Here is a 22,383-nt window from a genome sequence, read left to right on the forward strand (position 1 = left end):
AATAACATAAGTTGCAAACTTTCTTATGGCAGAAAAGACTAATGATTACATGGCAGAACTGGGATAAAAACCTCATAGAAAGATGCCTACCGAACCACTAGTTCATACTCTCTGCCTGACCTAAAGCTGCTTCCGTTGACTACGTATCTGTTGTTAACAAAGGACAATAACGTGTAAACTCACCCTAGATACAGTCAAAACACCCATTCATTGTGCCACGTTAGAGATTAGCTACAACGAAATGGATCCCAGTGACTATGTGGTTCAACAGAGGACTCAGAAAAACTAATTTTCACAGTTTATTGGGAAATTTGAATGTTTTTCATTACGTCCTTAATCTGCAGTGATAGATTCTCTCTGTCCCCTATGTCAAAACAAACAAAACAACAAACAAAAAAAAAACAACCAAAAAATACTAAAGCTTGAAAAAACTTCAATTAAAGAAAAATACGGTAATTCCACCTCTGTGGAGCACGCCGGCACTGGACGCGGGGTTGCTCAGGCAGGCCGCAGCTCTCCGGACAGCGCACCGCAGGGAAACGGGCCGCGGGGGACCCCACGGAGGGAGCGCTCCCGCGGGCAGCCCTTGCGCTGCAAAGGCGGGAAAGCGGGGAAACCCCCACAGGCGGCACTACACCTACTGGCCTGGCCCTCACACGCTTCCCGTTCCCGGCCGGCGGCCTCCCGGGCTGGATGGACCTCCAAATGCCTAAGGTTCCCCTCACCTTCCCCTGCTAAGCCTCCCCTCCCCCCCCCCCCCACACACACACACCGCGGGGCTCCTTAAGAGGCTGCCCTCGGCGCGGCCGGGCCGAAGCACCACCGGCTCCGCCACTGCACTAACGGCAAATGGGCATACGGTCCGGCAAGCACAGAGCCACTGCTGGGGACACCGGCGAGCGGGGCAGCCGCCAGACCACCGGCTGACGCCCGAAAACCCAACCCCGGTCCCCCCAACCGCCCCGGCCCCAAGTAACCTCCCCGGAACGCCTCCCGCGGCCGCTGCTGCCGCGCGCATGCGCGGAGTAGAAGCGCTGCCTGACGGCGTTTCCTCCCCGAGCGATACTTGCCATTGGCTGTCGAACATTACCGAGTGCGTTCGTGATCATCCGGCGCGAAGCCGAGGCGGGGGTGGGGGGGGGGAGGGAGAGCAAACGGCTCGAGCGCGGCGCAGTGCATTGTGGGGCGGAAGAGGAGAGTCACCGCTCTGCTAGGGCCGCCATCTTGCCTGCGTCCGGACTTGCTCCCGCGTTCGCGGCCTGCTCCTTCTCCTCGCAGCGCAAAGCGGTGGAAGGGGAGAGGACGAGGGGCCCGCCCGGGCGGTGCTGATGCGCGCAGAGCCTTCTCGCACCTCTCTCGGGCGCCGCTAGCGAAGGGGGTGGGGGTGGTCGGGCGGTCGCCGGCGCGGCCTCTCCTCTGTCGGGATGGGTCGGTCCCGCAGCCGGAGCTCGTCCCGCTCCAAGCACACCAAGAGCTCCAAGCACAACAAGAAGAACCGGAGCCGATCGCGGTCCCGCTCCCGGGAGAAGGAGCGGGCGCGGAAGCGCTCCAAGTCCCGGGAGAGCAAGCGGAACCGGCGCCGCGAGTCCCGGTCCCGCTCCCGCTCCAACACGGCCCCCTCCTCCCGCCGCGACCGGGAGCGGGAGCGCGATCGCGCCTCCTCCCCGCCCGACCGCATCGACATCTTCGGGCGCACGGTGAGCAAGCGCAGCAGCCTGGACGAGAAGCAGAAGCGGGAGGAGGAGGAGAAAAAAGCGGAGTTCGAGCGGCAGCGGAAAATGTGAGCCCCGGGCCTGGGCTGGGGGCTTCAGGGGGCGGCGGTGGGGGGGTGAGGGGAGGGGGGAGGAAAGGAGGTGCTCTTTGCCCCGGTGCCTTTCTCTCCGCGCCTTCCTCCTCCAGACCAGGGCCGTCTGCGACTGGGGTGAAGGCGTGTAGGCCCTCGCTCAGGCCTAACGTCAGCCTGTTTTCCCGCCATCCTGCCCTTTCCTAAAGCCTCGCTCCCTGAGGTGCGTTAGAAGCCGCCCACGCGGGGTGCGAGCCTCCCGCACGCTGCCTCCCTGTCCGCGGGCTCTGCTCGCTTCCGATCTGCCGCTGCTCCCCCTGCGCTGCTCTGGAACTTCTCTCTGCGGCGGAGGCCTCCGCGCCCCGGAGGCTTTGTGCTGCACTGCCACACTGCCTGCCCCTCCCCTTTCTTGCGTGGAGCTTCTTGTGCGTCGAGAGGAGGCATCTGGAGTTGCTCGACTTGGGGTTTTAAGAAATACTATGCAACGGTTTTATTAACACCGAGGCTTTTGTTTTTTTTTTTTTTTTAATTTCTTGCCAAGTGGGACGGTGAGGTCGGGTGGCTTGTTTCATTTGAAACCTTTTTCAGTTTTCGTTATGGGGAATTGGGTTCTTTATAAAGTCTACAGAGAGGTAAATTCTATTCTAGTGAACGTTGGGTGTGTGTTAAGGTGTTTAGCAATATTGTTAAGTTATGAAAGAGACCTTTATGCAGCAGAGGTAACAATGGTTTTAACAGTTGTGATAAAGTGATTCTTGTTCTTCGAATGTTACCCTCGCTCATTGGAGCACTGAATCCAGAAATAGCACTTCCTTGTACGTGTGAAGAAGCCAGCTAGCTCTGTTAATTCTCAGGTGGAGCTTTGAGTTTTATTTCAGCGATATTGTTCTAATGAAATACTAATTGTAGTTCAAAAGGCTTGATCATCCTGAGTTGTCACTTTTATTTTTGTTTGTTGATAATCTCCTTTGCTAACTTCAGAATTTGACTGCGGTGTCATCAGAAACTTGCATACCAACACAAGCACACCTGAAAATGTTGAAGGCTTTTTGAGTTATTGACCATAATTTTGTGGTTTCTAGTTTTATTCAGTACCTAAATTGCCAAAAATGTTCCATGCATATCTGGGAAGAAGGATTGGAATGTGCTTAACAATTTGAGAAGACAGTGAATAGTTTATCTTAGTATTCTAGAGCTCTTTCAGTTCATATGTATTCCTTTAAATATTATGTAAATGGATTTAAAGACTGAAGAGAGAGAACATTACGCAAATAACGAAATAAATATTATCTATCTTAAAATATTAAATGGTGTTAGTCTTGGTGGAGAATTTTATGGTTAGTCCGTGTCCAGGCTTTAAAAGTTAAGAGAGGATCTGTTCAAGTGCCTGTGGAAAATGAATTGTTTGTAATCTTTAAGTAATATATCTGAAATATTTTGTCACTTTTTTTGCTGTGGAGTGCTCAAATTGAAACTGAATGAACTGTAGTTCATTCAGTCATATTAGATGTAGCAACGTATATTTCAACTCTATTTTCTCCAGTAAGTTTTCTGTGTAAGTCAGCTTTGAAATTTTAGAATACTCACGAAGTCTGTATAGGAGGGATATGACATTTGAGTGGTACTGGCTACAGAATAGTAAACTTCTGAGGGAGAAACAGTATTGGAAAAGATTTTATATAGATTTTGATGCTTCTAGAATACAGTTTAGATTTCAAAGAGAAAACACAATAAAACTTAACAGTAGAAAACTATGTTATATGAATAAGTCATCTGTAAATTGTGTTTTATAGGTTAGTATATACTCATGTTAGTGAAGTAAAGAAGTACTTTCTTGCTAACTGAATTAACTAGTGGACAGCTCATATTGAAAGTGTCTTTCTTCTTCTTGTGTCTGTCCAAATCCTAATATGTTGCCTAACTTCTGCTTTTTCGTATAATCTAGTTTTCTATAAAGGCCTTGCAAATATGACGTGTTTTTCCCTCAGAAAGGTGCTGAAATGTAAGCAGCTTCTTTTCTGCAGATTTTGTAAAATTAGTCTTTAAGGAGTAAATGGAACATACTAAAAATATTGTTACATTAATGGCTTACCTGTTTCTCTGGAGTCAGTAGGTCAGGATGATGAAGTTACACCTGTAAATAAAATACTGTAAGTTCATGCGATTTTAAAAAAATACTGAATAGTTGGTATAAACTACAGAATAAATCACTGAAATTTATATCTGTGTTTATAATTTGATTTTCTTGTTAACATACTTCCAATCAATGGCTTTGAGTTTATCCATAGGCACAAGTTGGTCTTATAAATTAACTTTGAGATAAATTTTTACTTTATTCTCTTTCACTTCTTTCTATTTCTAGTGTTTCAAGAAGTGTGGTTGCTTACACTGAACAGTTATTATATATTTGCAATATTGTCATTGCCTATGAATGTGAAAAGATATATTTGCTTGGTTTAATCAAATTTGAATGGAATTTGTTGGCGTGAGAAGAATGAAACGTGTGCAGGCACAGTGCTTAATTTGAGTATATCATCAGTTGCTGAGGATATTTGAAAACTTATTTCAGACATGAGTGTCGGTGGTTTTTTTTTTTAACTATGTACTATCTTTTTTCAATTAGCTAACTTTTATTCTAGATTTCCCTAATGTTCAACGTAAAGCTAAAATAGTTGAATAAAACATGTGAATATGAGTTTTCTGATAATGATTTCTGTACTACAGCCTCTTACATAGCTGTAAGCTGTATCAGTACAGGATGGTGAGAGTACTTGCTGAATAAATACCCATAAGAGGGAAGAAAAACCTTTGAACATAGGAGGCTACTTTGTATATAAAGGGTGTTTAAAAATTTGTCTTTTAAACTTTTGACCGCTCCCCCACCTTCCATCCAAAAAGGATCATAAGTAGTAGTGGCTTGGCAGAGGCACACTAAAACAGAGTGGGGTTGATGCATTTTTCTGGATGGTGGTGGTCTTGGTTTTTTGTTTTTCTGAAAAAATCGCCTGAAGATATTTTGTGTAGCTTTGGAAAAGTGAATGCTGGCCTAATGCATCACTGAATAAGTTTGTTATCTATAAGTTTGTTATCTTGAGGAATGGAAGAATAAAATTTCTCTTCTGGGGCTGACTGTTTAAGTTAGGGGTTCCAAAACTTTTTACTGAAGGAGATAGACTATCCATTGCGTTCAGCATGCTTTTGAAAAGAATATACATGAACAGGAGGAATTTGGGAGCCTTTCACCTCATGTTTATCTAGATCACTAATCCATTATTTATATCTCCTATTGCATATTTGCAAATTGTACACTGGAAATCTAAAAATTAGTAAATCCTGTAACATTTTTTCTTTTTTCTCTTTTTTTCCTCTTTTTTTTTTTAATCAAAATTGTTTTTATGTCTCTCAATATAACTAAGATAGGAAAATGGAAATATTATGAAAATGACAGGATATTAGGTTGTTACAACAGTAGTTGTTGTTCTAAATCATGGATTTCTGGTGCTGACAGGGCAGAAGATAAGTTTATAAGATTGTTCCATATTTCACAGAATACTTGAACTTGAAACTGAACTTTCATTTTAGAAAATAACAAAATTCTCCCCAAAGACCATAATAATTCTAAATAAATAGTACTACATGAAACATAGCTATGCAGTATTCACTTTTGTGATCTTTGGATATCTAATTGCCATATTGTACTAGTGATTACTACCCAGAAGATTTTTTTTCTTTTTTTCTTTTTTTTTTTTTCATTTGGTAATAACCCTGCAAATTGACCTAATCTTTTTGTATCCTTTTTAATGAAAACATAAAACAGCTATCAGGCTAAGTGGTAATGCTGCTGCTAAACAAAAGTAAAGACAAGAAGACATACGAAAATACTTCCAAAAATCAGAACATGGAAAACTGTAAAGGTTGCAAGGATTTATTTAGCACTTGGTATATCTCATTTTGGATAATTTTGATAGAAACAGAGTGTTGCAATAAAGAAGTTAAGGAGAGCTGAAGTATTTGAAATTTGATAAGGTACGTTACTGGGTAACTAGATTACGGAAACAACACCTGGAATTCTTCATAAAATATTCAAATTACAAATTTTATTGCTTCTGTCTTCTATTTTAGTTATTAGAGATTAGTTTGGTGCCTCTGAGGTGGTGGCTTTAAGACAAGATTTTACAAGTTGTTATTGCTACATGTGGCTTAAAATTGAGACCATTTAAGTTCCTGAAGGATGAAAGATGGCCAAAGTTGGGGGATGTCTTTTTTTTTTTTCCCCTAAAAATGATGAAGTAGTAGTATGATAAGGTGTCTTTTTAAGCTTGGTGTCTTGAGATATGGAGAAATGCTAAATATGGTATGGTCTGAATGAGTTCCCTGTGATAGGAGCATTGAATATTCACTTTCCTTAAATGCAGGGTAAAACTCTTTTTAAATATGTGATCCGTCTGTGTAAGGCATAAGACTGTTTAAAAATTGATTCAGTAGCGTGGCTGATGCTGTGTATTTGCAAAAGTTCATTTCAATGCAGCCATTCTTTATTGATTAAAAAGGTAATCCTCGTGTTTGCATTTTCTAGTCGTCAACAAGAAATTGAAGAGAAACTCATAGAGGAAGAAACTGCTCGAAGAGTAGAAGAGCTTGTGGCTAAACGTGTAGAAGAAGAGTTGGAGAAAAGGAAGGATGAGATTGAGCGAGAGGTTCTCCGCAGGGTGGAGGAGGCTAAGCGCATCATGGAAAAACAGTTGCTCGAAGAACTCGAGCGACAGCGACAAGCTGAACTTGCAGCACAAAAAGCCAGAGAGGTAACGCTCGGTCGTTTGGAAAGTAGAGACAGTCCATGGCAAAACTTTCAGTGTCGGTTTGTGCCTCCTGTTCGGTTCAGAAAGAGATGGAATACAGCAAATCTAATTCCCTTCTCGTATAAGCTTGCATTGCTGCGAAACTTAATTTCTAGCCTATTCAGAGGAGCTCACTGATACTTAAACAGTTATTCTCCTAAAACCTGAACAAGGATACTTGATTTTTAATGGAACTGACCTACATATTTCAGAATTGTTTGAAACTTTTGCCATGGCTGCAGGATTTATCAGCGGTCCTTTCATTTTTGGGGAAGGGTATTGAAAATCTGTAATTATGTATCCTTCATTTGTTTCATTTTGTTTACCTAGACTGTAAGAGGCTTTTGCCTTCAGTCAGGCAAAAAGCAGGGTCCAGCAGTGAGCTGCAGTACCTGTCTTTAACAAATAGGTTTCTTACTCTTCATTTAAAATGAACATTTTCCTTGAGCGTACATTGGACTAATTCTGGGACTTCGAGCATAAGCCCATCCACGTCTTCACGAAGGATCTATGTCCAAATCATTATATCAGTTTTTAATAACTACTAACAACTCCTTTTTTTTCCCTAGAAGTTATAAAAGAGCAGGTTGCCCTTGTCTGAAGTCAAGCTGAACATGTGACTTGGGTTTTTTTTGTTTTGTTTTTTTTTTTTGTTGGGTTTTGTTTTTTTTTTTTTAATCAGCAACTGGAGCAGAAGCTGAAAATGTCTTTCTGTGAGACAGTAATTTGCTACTAAAGGCTTTGATGCCTGCCTGCACCAATCATTCCAGGATCCAGAAATTTCAAGACAAACTTTAAACCGAAAAGGAAATTTGTGCTAAATAGTCATAAGTCTCAAATGCCTTTTCACTCTGTACCTCCTACACAGTTTATTTTAAATTAATATTTTGATTGGCTTACAAAAGGAAAGACAGTAGCAATGAAGCTTTCCCCTTCATACTCAGTGTGATTTGTCTGTCACATAGTATCTTTAACTTAAAAATGAAAAAAACCAGAACATTGAATTACAACAAATATTAAGAATATTAAATTACACTTGTTTTGCAAATTCAGACCTTAACTATGAAAGAATTGAAGATGAATTTAGATGTCTGTAGTCAGCAAATACTTCATGTATAGAGATTTTAATTTGATCAGATGGATGACCTTTTTTTTTTTTTTAAGTATTTTTGCTATTGTCAGTGGGATGTGAGGAGGTCCCATCAGTTCTTTATAATGCAGAATAAACTTCCATGCCTGGAGTGAAATGTGCTAGCTAGTAGCTGGTTACTAGTCATAGTAAGAAGTTTTCTCTTCGTATGCTTGCTTTGTTCGTATTAACTTTTTTTTCTTACACAGACACAAACCTCTGGCTAACTTTAAATCTTCCAAATATTAAAATAATTCGGATATATATTACGTGAACTGAAACACCTCAAAAACTTTCACGCAGTCTTCATATTTATAAGTTGCATAACAGAGTTCCATAAAATTCACCAAGAAAACAACAATTACAAGGCTTTATTTCCTGATCTTGCCTTCCCTGGACTCCTGAATTCCAAGTTCAGACTGCAAATGACAGTTTCAGCTGTCTTAAAATTGTCAAAATATTGAATGTTAAGTCCATTCTCCCCATGAAAGAAGCCCATAGCTCCATGAAGTATGGATTACCATTTGTATTTTTCACTAACAGTAAATGTATTTTTCTTATTAATTGTTTGCCTTAGGAATGATTTACATATTTTTGTTCCTTCTTATCATAAACATCTGCATTCCTCAGCTCAGCCTTCCTTGTATGTTGTTTCTTTATAAATGGTTGAGCTGCTGATGCAGGTATTGCCAAGCTAACAGTACAAATCATTTTAAAGAGGAAGCTGGCGCGTATGGCAGCCGAGGAGCACACTCTGCAGGACACTGGACAAGACAGTAAATATTCAACTTTTAATGCTGATTAAAGGAGTATAGGTAAAGAATACGTAGGTATACTTAATTGGTGAGACAAACTATTCACTTTATTTATATTTTCTATATTACTTTTTAATTTGGTAAATACTATCCAGTTTTTGTAGTTGTCCTTGTTGATTTGTGTGATATTAAAATTCTAGTAATAAATTGTCAGGATTCTATGATTAGGGAGGGTTTAGTTGGTTGCTGTTTGGACTGGGCGGGATGATTTAAATTGAGTGCTAGAAACCAGTTTTAGTGGCTGCACAATTTACCGTTGTGAGACAAAATAGGTGGCTGTAAAGCTACCACTTTAAGTCAGTTCACAAAAGAATTCTGAGAAAGATTAGTGAACATGCAGAAATGAATATTTTACTTTACTAACATCTTGCCCTGTCCTCCCCTTTAGGAAGAAGAGCGTGCAAAGCGTGAGGAACTAGAGCGAATACTAGAAGAGAATAATCGAAAAATTGCAGAAGCACAAGCTAAACTGGTATGTGAAGATGTAGTTTTGTAGGGGAATACAGGTCCCTCTGCCTGATTTGCAACACAATTAAAATAAACAAATCGACCCTTTCTGGGGTTTAACTTGTCTGTTGGCAGTTATGTCAGTAGTGTTGCTCTCCTTCCCTTGAGCATGAGAGACCAGATCCTTAGCAGTAACGCTAGTCTGAAAAAATAGTTCAGGTGCAGTTAATTTAGAGGAAGATGGCTGCCTTCAGAATTTAAAAAGTACATTTTAACTGTATCTCACAGGGAAAGTTGAAGTAAGTTTGCAAACACATTCAGCTTCTAGAACAGAAGTGACTAATTCTGTTTTGTTGAGCAGGACAAGTACAAACTGGATTTGAGACTAGTATAATGTTGCTGTACAAGTGCTGAAAGGGACTTTCAGCATAAGCTGAAGATGTCTTAAGTTATGAAAGTCTAGCTTATGTTGGTCTCCAAGTCTATTTAAGCAGGTGCCTGCCTCATGAGAACATTCAATATGATTTGGCTGATTCTAATCAATTAATGATAAGCCAAACTAAGGTGCTTCTAAATCCTGATTGAACTCTCAGTTTCAATTACCCAGGTAATTGCACCTTTTTCAGGTAAAGATGATGCTTCTTAAAACTCTCTGCTTGAACTACATCTGCTTTAGATCTCTCTCTGTTTTACCCTTTTTCCAACCTCACGTGGTGGAAATGGGACAAATAGAAAAATTGAGGTACTAACTGACATAATGAACAAAATAAGCACCTTTAGAAGACTATTGGAAGAGCTGTAAGAACCATAAGTCAGTGTAAGGATTGACTTGTTACAAATCAAGTAAAAATTGTTTTGAATTAGGAGGGGTTTTTACATGGGTTTTGGAGTGGGGAGACCTCTGTTAGAAGGTCTGTTTACTTCATTATATTGTGCCTTCATCTGACATGTGACAGGTGTCAGGGGAACTTCTCCATATATATATATACACTGACTTCCTTAATTAAAATGTAGTGTGTTGTTTGCAAAGCAGTTCTGAAAATCACTGCATGTAAGCACTCAAGATTTTGATGCATTAGCTGTAGAAAGTTTTCAGTGTTTCTTCTAAACTCAATTCAAGTAACCATTTTCTAAGCAGAAAACTATTTTCTAAATAGTTTCACTGAAACCAACTGTGGCATCTAGCTCAGGTAGAACTGCTTACATAACTGTGCAGGATTGGACCTGTTTGGAAGTTAATACGGACTTGTAAATTGCTTTTATGACTACAAAATATGCTGGCCTAAATTCTGCCATTTTCATATATAGGCTGAAGAACAATTGAAAATTGTTGAAGAACAAAGAAAGATTCATGAGGAGAGGATGAAACTAGAACAAGAGAGACAACGTCAGCAAAAGGAAGAACAAAAAATTATCCTGGGCAAAGGAAAGTCTAGGCCAAAACTGTCCTTCTCACTAAAAAGCCAGGATTAAATTGCAACTCTGAACTCTTAAAAGAAAAAAAGAAACAAACAAACAAAAAAAACAACAAAAAAGCAAAACAAAAAAAAACTTTGTATGGTAGCTTCATGTTGAAGTGGTTTGGGTTTTTTTTTTTCTCTTTTTTTTTTTTTTTTTTTTGGTCTTCTTTGAAAGTCTGGAAAGTTAGCTTGTTCTAATAGGGGCTGTGCTCTGCAATTCTTAATTTTTTTTTTTAAACTTCCATTAAGTTAAACCCTTATCAGATCATTGTTGCCTTTTAGAGGGTAATCTGTTTTCATCAATTTTGTTTCTGTATTAGTGGTCTGAAGCAGATCAGGTCACTTTATGAATTGTGGATGATCTGATAAGGTTTTACTGACCTACTCATCAGAGTTTGACTCTGATAATTGACAGAACTTTATACTGGGTATTGCTGACTTTTAATTATTTTTTTTTAAAAAGTCAGTAAATACATGAGTAAATTGCCATAGTATTACTGGACCTCTGTGGTTTATTGTTAAATCAGTGTCCTATGATACTGTCCCATTGTTGCGCTTGATGTTCCTGATACAGGTAAGGAAATAGTTTGTCATTTCTGCTATGAATACATAGAGAGAGTTCAGTATTGTCTCTGTTAGATTTGTTTTTATTACATTGACAGCATTCAACCAGCGTTCCCCATTGTGTAAATAAACCAATTTGCTGAATAAAGTGAAAGTCTTAAATTCATATGTTTAAGTAAATTTTTTTAGTACACTTCTATAAACAGCTATAAGAGTGACAATTCACATTATTAAATTCAAGACTCTAGTGGTATTTTTTTTCATTTTGCTTTAAACTATTGTGGCTTCTCCTACTATAATGCAAAATTACACACAGTACAAAATCCCTGCAGTTGTGAATGTTTTTGATGGCTGCTGCTGTTTTCATGAATGTTGGTTTTTATTCTGACAGAGACTTATTTCAGCTGTAGTATCATGTTTAAACAGCTGTTTGGCTTACTGCACCCAGACCAGTACTTCAATATCTAATCCCCTTCAGTTCACCTCATAATATAGTATATTGTATAAGTTAAGGTCATTACCATATAATGAATCTGATGGATCCGAAAGGATTTAAAAATGGAAGTTTTTTTCCCAAAGGACTGGACCGGCTAGCATACTTGAAGTGAAAAACAGAAAGTAAGATTCTGTCTAAATATATTGTTTTAGCCAGAAAGCAACTGTTATTCATATACAGATCTTGAATGTTATCCATTTATATATACAGGTTTTATTTTGAAAAATGAAACTACAGATTGAAAACTATATATAAAGTCCCCTTTTTGTATATAATTCTTCTACCAAAACCTGGATTACTATAGCTTGTCCAGTTCTAAAACTTTCTTTTTCCTGTCGGTGTGCAACATCTGTAGTAGCCGTAAAGTGGAAGTTACCAGTAGTTGCCTGAGCATTTGAATGTCACTGGACAAAGTTGGAAATAATTCGTGATATTCCCAAAGGATCTGTTTCTGTAGATTTGGCAAATTAAATGTGGGAGCAAGTTGAGCGTGCCACTGAAAGCAGTATTCAGCGTGCTTTGTATGAAACCTGGGCTTGGGGGCAGACTGATGTGTATCGCTTTGTCCAGTATGTCAAGAAAAATGTGAAGACAGTAAAATACCTACACTATTACTGTACTTAGATTTGTCTATATATTGTATTACAAAAGAAGGTTGAAGGTTGCTTAATGCATAAAAACAAAAGCTGAAGCCAAATAAATCATGTACATGACCTGTTGGCAGGAGCAGGCTGTATTTAAAGCTCAACTGGTACCTGTATTTCTAAAACAGAAAACATCCCCTGTTCCCTTATGAGAAACAAGCTATTAAAAGTCAATACTCAAAACAGACCTATGCATTTTTGTTTCCTCTTCTAAAAGCAAGAAGCTAAGTTCTCGTATGTGCAGCTGTGGTAGCAAGCATTTTGTTGTACATCACTAATTTGCTGCTAAATAGTAGCATTTGTTGTTTACACTTAACATTGCATAGGCTTAGACTTTGAGAGGTTATTTTCAATCACACCTTTAGGACTCCTGTGTGGACAAAATGTCCCATCACAGTTAGCTCGCCCCTTCTGCCATTCCATACCTCCCTACCTCTGTTTCCTTCCCCTGTCCTCAAAAAAGGAAGAACAGCCACATACTTCTTTTTTTTGTTGTGGGGGAAGAAGTTTACTTGGTAGAAACCACTCTACTGTCCTAAAGCATTCTGAATTTCTTAGATAGCTTTTTGTAGACCCGGTGTGGGTGGACATAACATTTGCGGTATTCTGGGGTTTTCTTTCTTTTTAAAATTACTGTAGGACTTCAGGGACACTGTTGATTTCGGGGAAAATAGAGGTGCACACAGTTTGGGAGGGGGGTAAACTGATATTTGATGATAAGAACTTGAGATGTTCTTAGATCCCTTAAAACTTGATACCCGTCTAATGCAAAGTAGGTTAGAACGTAGACTGACATTGAGGTAGTGATTAAGCTAAGTATGAGCTGTGTGTGTCTACATGAGGATATTAACTTACCTAGAGAAATTGCTGTTAGAAATTGTTAGGTGTTTAATTTTTATTCCATTACAGTTTGAAGTTTCAACTTCAAATTTTGGTTAGACAATTTTTGGTTCTGGTTTTTTTTGGGGGGGGAGGGTCCTTCCCCACCCCAAGGGAGGCATTTTTTTATTGCCACCTACCTTGAGCAGTATTTATTTCCCTGACATCATGACAGACGAGATCATTAAGTTTTCCCAGCCCCTGTTCATAAATACCCTGGAGAATTATTCTCATACGGAACAATGCCTCTATGCGGCAGAGGCAGGAGAGTGGAAGGGCTTACGGCAGTCTCCTAGCAGTGTGCTGTTACTTTGGAGATTTGTTAAATTGCCCTTTGAACTTCCCATGTTCGTTGTCATCATTTTTCCAAGTGCAAGTGGAAAGCTGACTGCTGTGAAATGTATCGGAGAGCTGGTGTCCTTGAAGCTTAGCAAAGCAGAGACAATTTGCTTGGTGAGATGTCTAAGCTGCGAAGCAACTGCATACCTACGTATAGACAGATACATCAGTATTATCTTACTAAAGTATCAATACTTCATCCGCTCCTGTCTTGTCTTGAAAAAGGAGGCTCTATCTTCATTGCCTCTCCTTTTCTCTTAAGCTTTGTGCCACCTCAGACACCTCACCCTGTCTATTGCCCTTGCTGACTTGAAGACCGTAAACCCCTCTTTCTGATTCTGTTAACATGCCCTCTTAGGATTGTTTTGAGTTTCTGTGCCATTTTTTGCATGTACACCAAATATGAAGGGGTTGGTTGTGATTCACTTATAACTGCATGAAGTGCCTCATTGAACAGAGTATTTGGGGATGTGTTGTCCCTTTGGCAAGCAGGGGGAAGATGATTAGCTCTGTTATTGTAGGGTCTCAACTCAGTGCAAGGTCAGGTGAAATTCACGTTGATAAACACTTTCCAGTTTGCATTGCAGAGGTGATTTATTTCAGAAGAGAACTGTGGAGCTGCCTGCATGCCTAAGGCTCATTCCAAGGCAGGAGGATATGGTCGAAGTGCCCAGGCTGGTACAGTTTCGGACCAACAGGCCAGTCCAGCTGGAGCTGAGCCGTGACTTTCACGCAACTCAGTTCCGTTCTCGTGCTAGTACCACCGCACACCTGCATTTCAGGGTTCTCCTTCTCCCCGTCCCAATGTTTTGTTAGCCAACTGAAGAGCGCTGAGCCTCTGTTGACATTTCCATACTGAACAACCTAATCCTTCCCATCATCTGACCTGGACTGACACGTAGAACTAAGGGTTACGCTGGCTCAGCTGTCACTCTGCACAAGCAGGCATAAACCCTTATAAAAGGCCGGTCATGTAGCAGAGGTTTGATCCCTGGTCTTGCTTCCCAGCCCACATACCTCATTGCAGACCACAAATTAACATAAGAATTTTTGTTTTCACAGAGTGATACTGAGAATCAGCGTAAAAATAAGTCAAACAGAGAATTAAAATGCATGGTTAGGATGTACCGACTTCTTTTCTGATTTTTATTACGAGGCTGCTTGAATTCTGTGGCTGTATTTAGGAGGAGCCAAGCTCATTTTCTAAGAAGCTATGGTTAACCAAAATTGTGCTTATAAAACAGACATGGAGAAGACAAATTAACATCTAGATATATACTCACCCTACCATAAGTGCAGAAAATGCATTGTTATGGTGTGAATGATATTTTAGGAGCTGTTTCAAGTATCCGGCACACTTGGCCTTCTGTACAAACAATAAACAATCCATTTAAATCAGTAAGTGTCAGTCACGCGATCATTTGTCTCTATTAAATTTAGCAGTAATTGTATCTATCGAGTTCTCTCTTTTCGACTTTCAAAACTGGTAAATTTTCAAGCAATGATGAATGGCGGTGGGCTTTTCCACTTAAAAAATTTACTGTCCCATGTGTTCTCATTGCCAACGTTTAGACTGATGTTTAAAAGAGAATCAGGGATTGTGGGCCCAATCCTGATCCCATTCAGATTAGCTGCCTTTTTGTTACAGATTTTGTAAAATCGGAGCCAATATCTATGTAATTATTGCCCACATCTCTGTCGGAAAGAAGCCGAAACGGGTTATTCACCGATAAACCCGGTGTTTGCTGCAAGGCCGGCTGGAGTACAGGAAATAAAAGGTTTAAGCGGTGCAAATGGCAGAGTCCCGGTTTTTCCCTGAAGGCAGAGGGAAAGGCAGGTCTCACCTGCTCGGTGGCCCCGCTCATCCATCCATCCATCCATCCATGCATCCATCCACGCATCCATCCATCCATCCCCTCCCGCCGAGCCGGGCCGCCCGGGCGCAGGGGGACCGCGGTGCGGCTCCCACGGCCGCGGCAGGATTTCCTCCCGCCAGAAGCCTGTCCCCTGCGAGTTCGTCCGCCAGGAAACCGCGCTCCCCGCGAAACCCGAAATACCTGCCGGGCCCTCCTCCTGAAATAGCCCCCAGAGAAGCCGCTACTGCGGCCGAAGCCGATTGCCAACTTCCTCATACTTGTGAGCTTTTTGGCTTTTCAGCCCCCTCCCCAGCCCGTGCTCTCACGTTCCTCCGTGTCCGAGGCGACTCCTGCTGCTCCTCGGGAGCGAGACGGGAAAGTTGGAGGCCGATGCAGCGGGCGGCTGGGGGACGGGGACGGGGACGGGGACGGGAAGGGAAGGGAGCGCGGCGGCACCGCGGCTGCCCAGGGGCTCCGCGCCCGCCGCTCCCGCTCCCGCCCGGCCCCGGCCCCGGCCCCGGCCCCGCTCCCGCTCGGCCCCGCAAGTAACTCCGCGGCGCAGAAAGCGCTCCACGCCCCGACCCCAGCCGCCGGGATCGGCCCCTCGGGCAAAAAGGGTGACCTGAGCGGAGCAGCCGCCGAGCCCGCATTTCTTTGGCTGTCTTAACCTTTGGTGCTTGGGTTATCTCGGAGAGAAGTTCCCGTTTTTCTCTCGGTTCTTACTTAAAAGTGGTTTTATTAAGGCGGACTTTTATACACCTACAGTGTGCATCACGGGGCTGCTGGAGAGTAGAGTAAACCAGCTGTCTTTACGTGAAATGATTAGCCGCTGGACAATAGGAGTCGAGCGATATATTTAGCTCCAGGAGGGTATTTTCAGACAATACCAGGGCTCTTCATTTCCTCTGGTTTACTTAAAGCAAGGATACGGAGAGTTAGAGGTCACAGTTTACTCACAGCTTTTACAAAACACCGCTCGTAACCTTTCGCTTCAAAACAAACAGAAGAAGCGGCGTCACAAAATTGAGGTAAACCTATTTTACACGTCTCTGTTGCTAGAAGCATTTATCAGGCTCGGTGTTTACGTTGGCTCCCGACTGGATACACACCACGCATTTGTTTAGAAGTTTAATAATTAAGTACTTTCCTCCCCTCCCTGGCGAAGCTCTCCTTTGATGCCCCTCGATGTGCATAGATACCCAATCTCTGTCTCCCACTTGAGCGCCAAGTTTCCGTCCTGGGAATCAGACCCTTTTCCACCAAATTGCGTCGCCGGATCTGCAATTCCTTCCTCGCTGCAAATTAAATTTAATTAAGCAGTTTACTTAAAACGCATTCGATGTTTTGTGTGAAAAGCAAACTGATTTCCTTATTTCCTTGAGTGGTAGATTTCATTAGAGAACTACCAAGCACAATTAACACGAAATCTATGGGGCATCGAGCGCGCCTCAAATCTCCTTGCCCTTCTGCTGCGGGCGAGAGGAGCGGTCTCTGCCAGGCAGGGCGGCGAAGGCTGGGACGCCGGTTGAGTTAAAACGGGGGGGAAAAGCGCTCGTTTTCTTCCAAATTGATCCGGGAAATAAATTACGGTGCCAGTCGTTTTCCTTATAAGGGCTTCTTCGCGTTCGTCTAAAAGCCGAACGAGCACCACCGCTAACCCGATTTTTAAGTAAATGCCCATGTTTCTCGGGGAATAAAATTAAACGAAATTGGCTCGCTGTTACGGTCTTTTGTAGCACGTTCTTTGCACGCCTTCACTAAAAGGTGGGGAAATGACAGAAAGAGCGCCGTAATTTCCTGGGATTTAACTTTTAATTCTTTCTGCAGATACTATTTTGGCAAGAAATCCCTCCTGGAAGAAATTCGGTAACCCCCTTCATTTCACAGGAGCGACTATGACATTATACAATCAGTGTTTAGCCACGGCGCGGCTCTTGGCGCGGACCGTTCGCGTGTGCCGCCTCTCCGGCCCCGTGGGCCGCCACCCGCGGCAGCGGGACCGGTCGGCCTCTTTTGCGGGGGAACCGCGTAGGCGCCGGGCAGGGCAGGACGCGTGGGAGCCGCGGACGGGGGACAGCCGAGGGGGACCGCTTCCCCCCCCCCGCGGAGGGCTGCCGCTGGCCGCTAGTGGGAGCTGTGGCCCCGTGGAAGTGCCGCGGGAGCCGCGGCGCGCCGGGCCCGGAGCGCGGCGGCGGACGCACCCGTGCGGGCCGCGGCGACCCCCCGGCGACCTCCGCACCCCCCGCGGACCCTCCGGAGCGGCCGGGGAAGCACCTCCAGCGCTGTCCGCAGTTCGCTCCCTCTGGCCAGACATTAATAAAACGAACTAAAAAGGGGCAGGTGCCGGCGAGGTACGCGGGGTCTCAAAAAGAGCTGGGTCCGAAAATCCCCCCCCCCCCCCAAAAGTGCGGAAGGGAAGGGAGAGGCGCTGAGCGATCGCCGGGCACAGGCGAGGGAGCCCGCGCCCGGCCCCAGCGCCCCTCTCTGCCCGCCGCTGCGCAGCCCTCTGAAGGGGCTCCTTGTGCCCACCTCCTCTGCATTTCGGGACGGCCCGGGGCTGATGGTCGCGCAACCAAATAAACTTTGAAAACTCAGAGACCCCGTGGGAAGGGCCAGCCCGGGATCGGGCGCGGGAGAGGCCCCTGCCCCCCTCTCCCGGCGGGGCACCCGCAGAAAGTTGCGCGGGGCGCTCCGCGCCAGCGGAGACCCGGCCCCGGCCCTTCTCCGCGCAGCGGCGCGGAGGTGGCCGCTGCCGCGGAGCGCCGGCAGCCCTGCTCTCCCGGCGGCGCTGCGCCCCGCAGCAGCGGGGAGGGTGCGGGGGAGCCCCGCGCCCCCCGGCCCTGCCGCTGCTCCCCGCCCTTTAAACAGCAGCGTACTTGAAAAACGCTCAGTTTCAGCACGGGCGGTTTTTCGCGTTGATTCTATTTCGTTTTATTCCCCCCTCCCGATTTCGCCCCGCGTGGGCCAGCCGCGCCTCCCGCCCAGCCCCGGCGTGACTAAGAGCCAGCGGGCCCTTCCCTCCGCCGGCGGGGCCGGGGGTGTTACCTGCCGGCCCTGCTCGCCCGGGCTCGGCGCGGCGCGGCACGGCCCCGCCCGCCGTGGCGGCGGTAAGTGACACGCGCGGCGCCCAACCAGCGCGGCGGCCCGGCGGCGGCCCTATGAGCGGCGGCGGCGGGGCGGCGGGGCCGCGCTTATATGGCTACGGCGGCGCGCTGCCGCCGGCCGCGCTCCTGCGCCAGGGACTCGCCGCGGCGGCAGCGGCGGCATCGCGGGGCGAAGGCGCCGCGGAGGGAACGGCGGCGGCTGGCGCCGCTTCTCCTCCCTTCTCCTCCGCGCGGGGCTGCGCGGCGGCGCAAGTCCCACGCCCGGCTCTCCTCCTCCTCCTGCTCCTGCCGCCGCGGCGCGCACTGCGGATCTCGCAAGGGGAGAGAGAGGGACGTTTGACGCTGCGACCCCCACCCTCCTCTTCTGGTTTTTTGTTATTATTTTGCTTTTTTAATTATTTTTTTCGCCCTCCTCTTCTTTCCCTGCCCCGCTCCGGGGTCTTTGCCGGCGACAAGGACAGCAGTGCACCCCGGGGAAGCCGAAGCCCTGCGGATGCGCCTCCCCGGGACCGGGGGAGCTGACTCTCGGAGTGGATTTATTGACTCGCGGTTGCTTCCGAGCTCCCCGAAACAGCCCGGGCTGGTGCCTGTGCGGATTGCAAACTGCAGGGAGCAGTGAGAGACACACAGGAGGAGCCTCCTGCCGAGGCTGTGTCCCTTTCCCCCAACCCCTTTATTTCTCCCACCACCATTTATTTTATTTTACCTTTTTTTTTTTTACTCCTTCTCACGCGAGCCTTAGACACTGTGAACGTGTATGGCGCACTGGATCCAAATGGGAGTTGGCAGCTTAAGTGGCATCTTCCAAGGCAGCCGGGAGACCCCCAGTAAGAGGAAGGACTGAGGCGTTTACATTTTTTTGTTACTGCTGTTGTTACTTCGGAGGTAGCTTGGATCTTACCTCGCAGGAGAATTTCCTACATGCGAGTGGCATACATGACTCAGTAGATCTGCTTGCAGCTCTCGCCAAGTGCATCGCCGACCCTTCGCGCGTGATTTTTAATTTTTTTAATTCCTTCTTCCCTATCAATCGTCCCGGCTGTTGGGATACCGGGCACCCGCCCTGCTGTTGCTGCTCAGGTGCGGGGAAGCCGCACGGCAGAGTTGGCGAGGCTCCGGGGAGGGACTCGGTGCCGCCTGCGACCATGGCAGCGCGGAGGCGAGACGCCTCCGCCTGGAAGTACTGTTGGGGAGTCGTGATGGTTTTATGCAGAACTGCACTGGCGAGGTCCATCGTTTTAGACCCCATATATTGGAATTCCTCCAACCCCAAGTAAGTTTCCGTCCCGCTCCCGCCCGCCGCCTCCCCCGGGGGCCGGCGCTGCCCTCCGCGGCGGTGCGCGGGGGGACGCTGCCGCAGCCGCAGCCTGGCCGCGGCCGCCGGCAGCGACGGGGACGGGGCGGGGGACGCTGCCAGCGGCGGCTGCCGGCGACTTCAGCCTGGGCTGGCAGCAGGATCCGGCCCTCCCCGGGGCGGGTGGTCCGTGCCACGGCGGAGCTGCCCCGCCGCCGCTTGCCCCCGGCGGGAGGGTCCCGGGAGGGAGGGGGTCCCGCGGCGGGACGGGATGGGACCGGGCGGCGGAGCGGGGCCGGGAGCGGGGCGGCGGCAGCAGGCTGAGACCTGCGGGCGGGGTCCGGGCTCCGCTCCCGCGGAGCCGCCGCCTCCCCGGGGTGGGAGCAGCGGCGGAGGCCGCCGGGCCGCGCTGCGCTGCGCTGCCCTGCCAGGAAGGGGTGATACTCTTCAACTTCTCCGTCTGCAGATGCAAACTCATCCCATTGACTCCAGCGAAGTTACATCTGCTTATAACAGGGCTAAATTTGGTTGTGGAGTTGATGGTATCGAGGCACATGTCAGTGAGTAATGAACTAAGCATTACCCATCACACAGCCATTTAGTGTCATTCTTCATTAACAAACCCAGGCAAAAAAAAGTACATGCGTTCCCGGGACTTGACTATCAAAGCACACTCTTAACATAGAAGCATATCCTTTAAAAACCTCCTGTACTTCAACGTACAAATTTACTGCTATTGGGAAGAGGAACTTCTTGGGAAGTGGGCCGTCTTTCTAAAGAAAAATCGAAGTCAGTGATGAAAAACTATTTCTACTTCTCTTTTTGTGCCCTTTCGTTTTTGACATGCAAAACAAGTTGGCTTTGTTCAGTGGTGAAATCCTTTGAACTTTTGGGATTAAAACCACTATCTTAGAAAACAAAAGTCACGGTAGGAAGAAATAGTCGGTAATGAGTTTAGGAAGTTTTACACCAGAAATGGGTTAAAATAATTTTTTTAACTCGTGCTGCATATTCCATTATCTACATTTAAAAGCAAACCATATGCATTGTGTTAATGGAATTTAGGATTTCCCATTAAGTCCAGTAAGTACACATCTTGTTTTCCCGGGGGACTTTTTAGAGGAAATGTTAGGTGGTGATGAGACAAGAAGAATGGAGTATTTCCTCGATCAGGGATTAATTCTGTGTAGGTGGCAGGTCTCCAGGAGTTTAGTGAAGATTTCAAAGTTTGAATTAGGAGTAGCATCAAGTTTATCAAGTAGGCTTACATTACAGTCATCGTTACCTACCCTTGTTCCCATTGAAGGAAAAACTTGCTGCAGATTTCTGCCAGTATTTTTCAGTAACGGACATATTTGCTGTATCTCGGTAAGATTTCTTTACCGAAAAGTTTTCTGATCTTTTTAAAAAAAAAAAAAAAAGGAAACTGACAGGAATGCTGTGGACTGCTCAGTTCGGTGTCTTTATTCCTAGCGTTGCCTGACAAATGATCGTTTTATATATGCACCAGGTGGGAAGCCAGTTAAAAATAAAACAAAGTTTAGCTCCAGCCTCTGGCTCTGTACTTTTATGATGCTACATAGCTAAAGCTTTTCTGTGGCTTAAGAAAGGTACGACATAACATCTGAGAAGAAGGCGACCTGGCCGGTTACAAAGCGGGCTTTATAACGCTGTTTGAATTCTCCGAAGTCAAAGGCTGCGAGCCGGGGTTGCATTGCGTTAGTGGGCCTGCTGTGCTGGTGGAAAACAGGCTCGGCTCAGCCTTGGAGGAAGGGGAAGGCTTTTGCATCCCCAGCCCTCGATGGGTTTATGCCTACAGAGGTCACTCTTCCAATGCAGAAGAGCCCGCTGCTCTGGCCTCCCCTCTGCCAGCTCCAACCTGCTTTCGCTTTTTTAACTTACCTTGATAGCTTTTTATTAGCCATCAGTGAAATGAAAGTATCCGAGCAGCTGAATTCAACCCATCTTACAGTGCCCGGGGATACGCTTCCTTTATCAAATACAAGTTGTGTTTCCATTTGGCTAATTCTAAACTGTTTGACTACAAAAAAAAGGTTTGAATGTTGTTAATGGTAGATCTAATGATAATATCTAATTACTTTTTCAACTTAAATGCATGCTTAAAAATAGGTTGTGCTGTTGATGTAATTGAGTTTTCTTGAGTGATTCATTGAGGCTTAATCACCACAGTGAAGAAGTACACTATTAAAATTAGTCTTTTCAATTGCTGGGGCTAGTGATTTATAGGCCACTTGGAGGCCTGTAGTTTGAGGAAGCTTACAAATGCATTACCGATATTGCTGCCGGTGAGACAGCTCCGCTTCTCTGAGCAGGATTTCTTACTAATTCTTGTCACAACTGTTTGCCTGAAGGATACGGAATAATTTCTCCTTAGACGAGGTTGTCCTCACTCTGGATTCAAGCTGAATGTCAGCTCGAGAAGCAAGCTGCTGAATGGATCTTGGTGTAGTACAATAATAAAGCTCCTTTTCAGGTTTGAAATAATAACTATCTTTGGTGCCAGTTAATTTATTCAGGGAAGCTGTGCATTTAACTCTATTGAAAGCCTCAACACATAAGTCTGCTGAACAGGTAGGCAATTAAATGCTGGGAGAAGTTGTTAGTCAGGTTAATATAAAGTATGAAATAATAAATTTTAGGTTAAGGTGAATGTATAAACTGAATTGGTTTTGCACTGAAGTTTAGAGGTTGTAATTTCTAGCAGGTGGCTGGGA

The 22,383-nt window shown here is 45.2% G+C and overlaps 2 protein-coding genes across 3 annotated transcripts in view; both read left to right on the plus strand.

The window, feature by feature from the left end:
• Window positions 1-1,171: 1,171 nt before the first annotated feature.
• On the plus strand, window positions 1,172-11,202 carry ARGLU1 (arginine and glutamate rich 1). 2 transcript variants are annotated; one of them, XM_075526078.1, is made up of 4 exons: window positions 1,172-1,780; window positions 6,360-6,585; window positions 8,469-8,565; window positions 8,954-9,037. In XM_075526078.1, the coding sequence occupies exons 1-3, from the start codon at window positions 1,425-1,427 to the stop codon at window positions 8,553-8,555; spliced, it is 669 nt and encodes a 222-aa protein (XP_075382193.1). In that variant the 5' UTR covers window positions 1,172-1,424; the 3' UTR covers window positions 8,556-8,565; window positions 8,954-9,037. The 2 variants fall into 2 exon arrangements, with proteins under 2 accessions (XP_075382193.1, XP_075382183.1); XM_075526068.1 differs by lacking the exon at window positions 8,469-8,565 and adding an exon at window positions 10,321-11,202 and having other exon boundaries at window positions 1,173-1,780.
• Window positions 11,203-18,456: 7,254 nt separating this feature from the next.
• The window catches only part of EFNB2 (ephrin B2), a 45,951-nt gene continuing 42,024 nt past the window's right edge, over window positions 18,457-22,383 (plus strand). The window contains exon 1 of the mRNA XM_075526088.1: window positions 18,457-19,627. Coding sequence (XP_075382203.1) covers window positions 19,500-19,627 — 128 coding nt within the window. The 5' untranslated portion in view covers window positions 18,457-19,499. The remainder of the gene's footprint in view (window positions 19,628-22,383) is intronic.

Source organism: Mycteria americana, chromosome 1, assembly GCF_035582795.1.
Source record: "Mycteria americana isolate JAX WOST 10 ecotype Jacksonville Zoo and Gardens chromosome 1, USCA_MyAme_1.0, whole genome shotgun sequence".
Lineage (NCBI taxonomy): Eukaryota > Metazoa > Chordata > Aves > Ciconiiformes > Ciconiidae > Mycteria > Mycteria americana.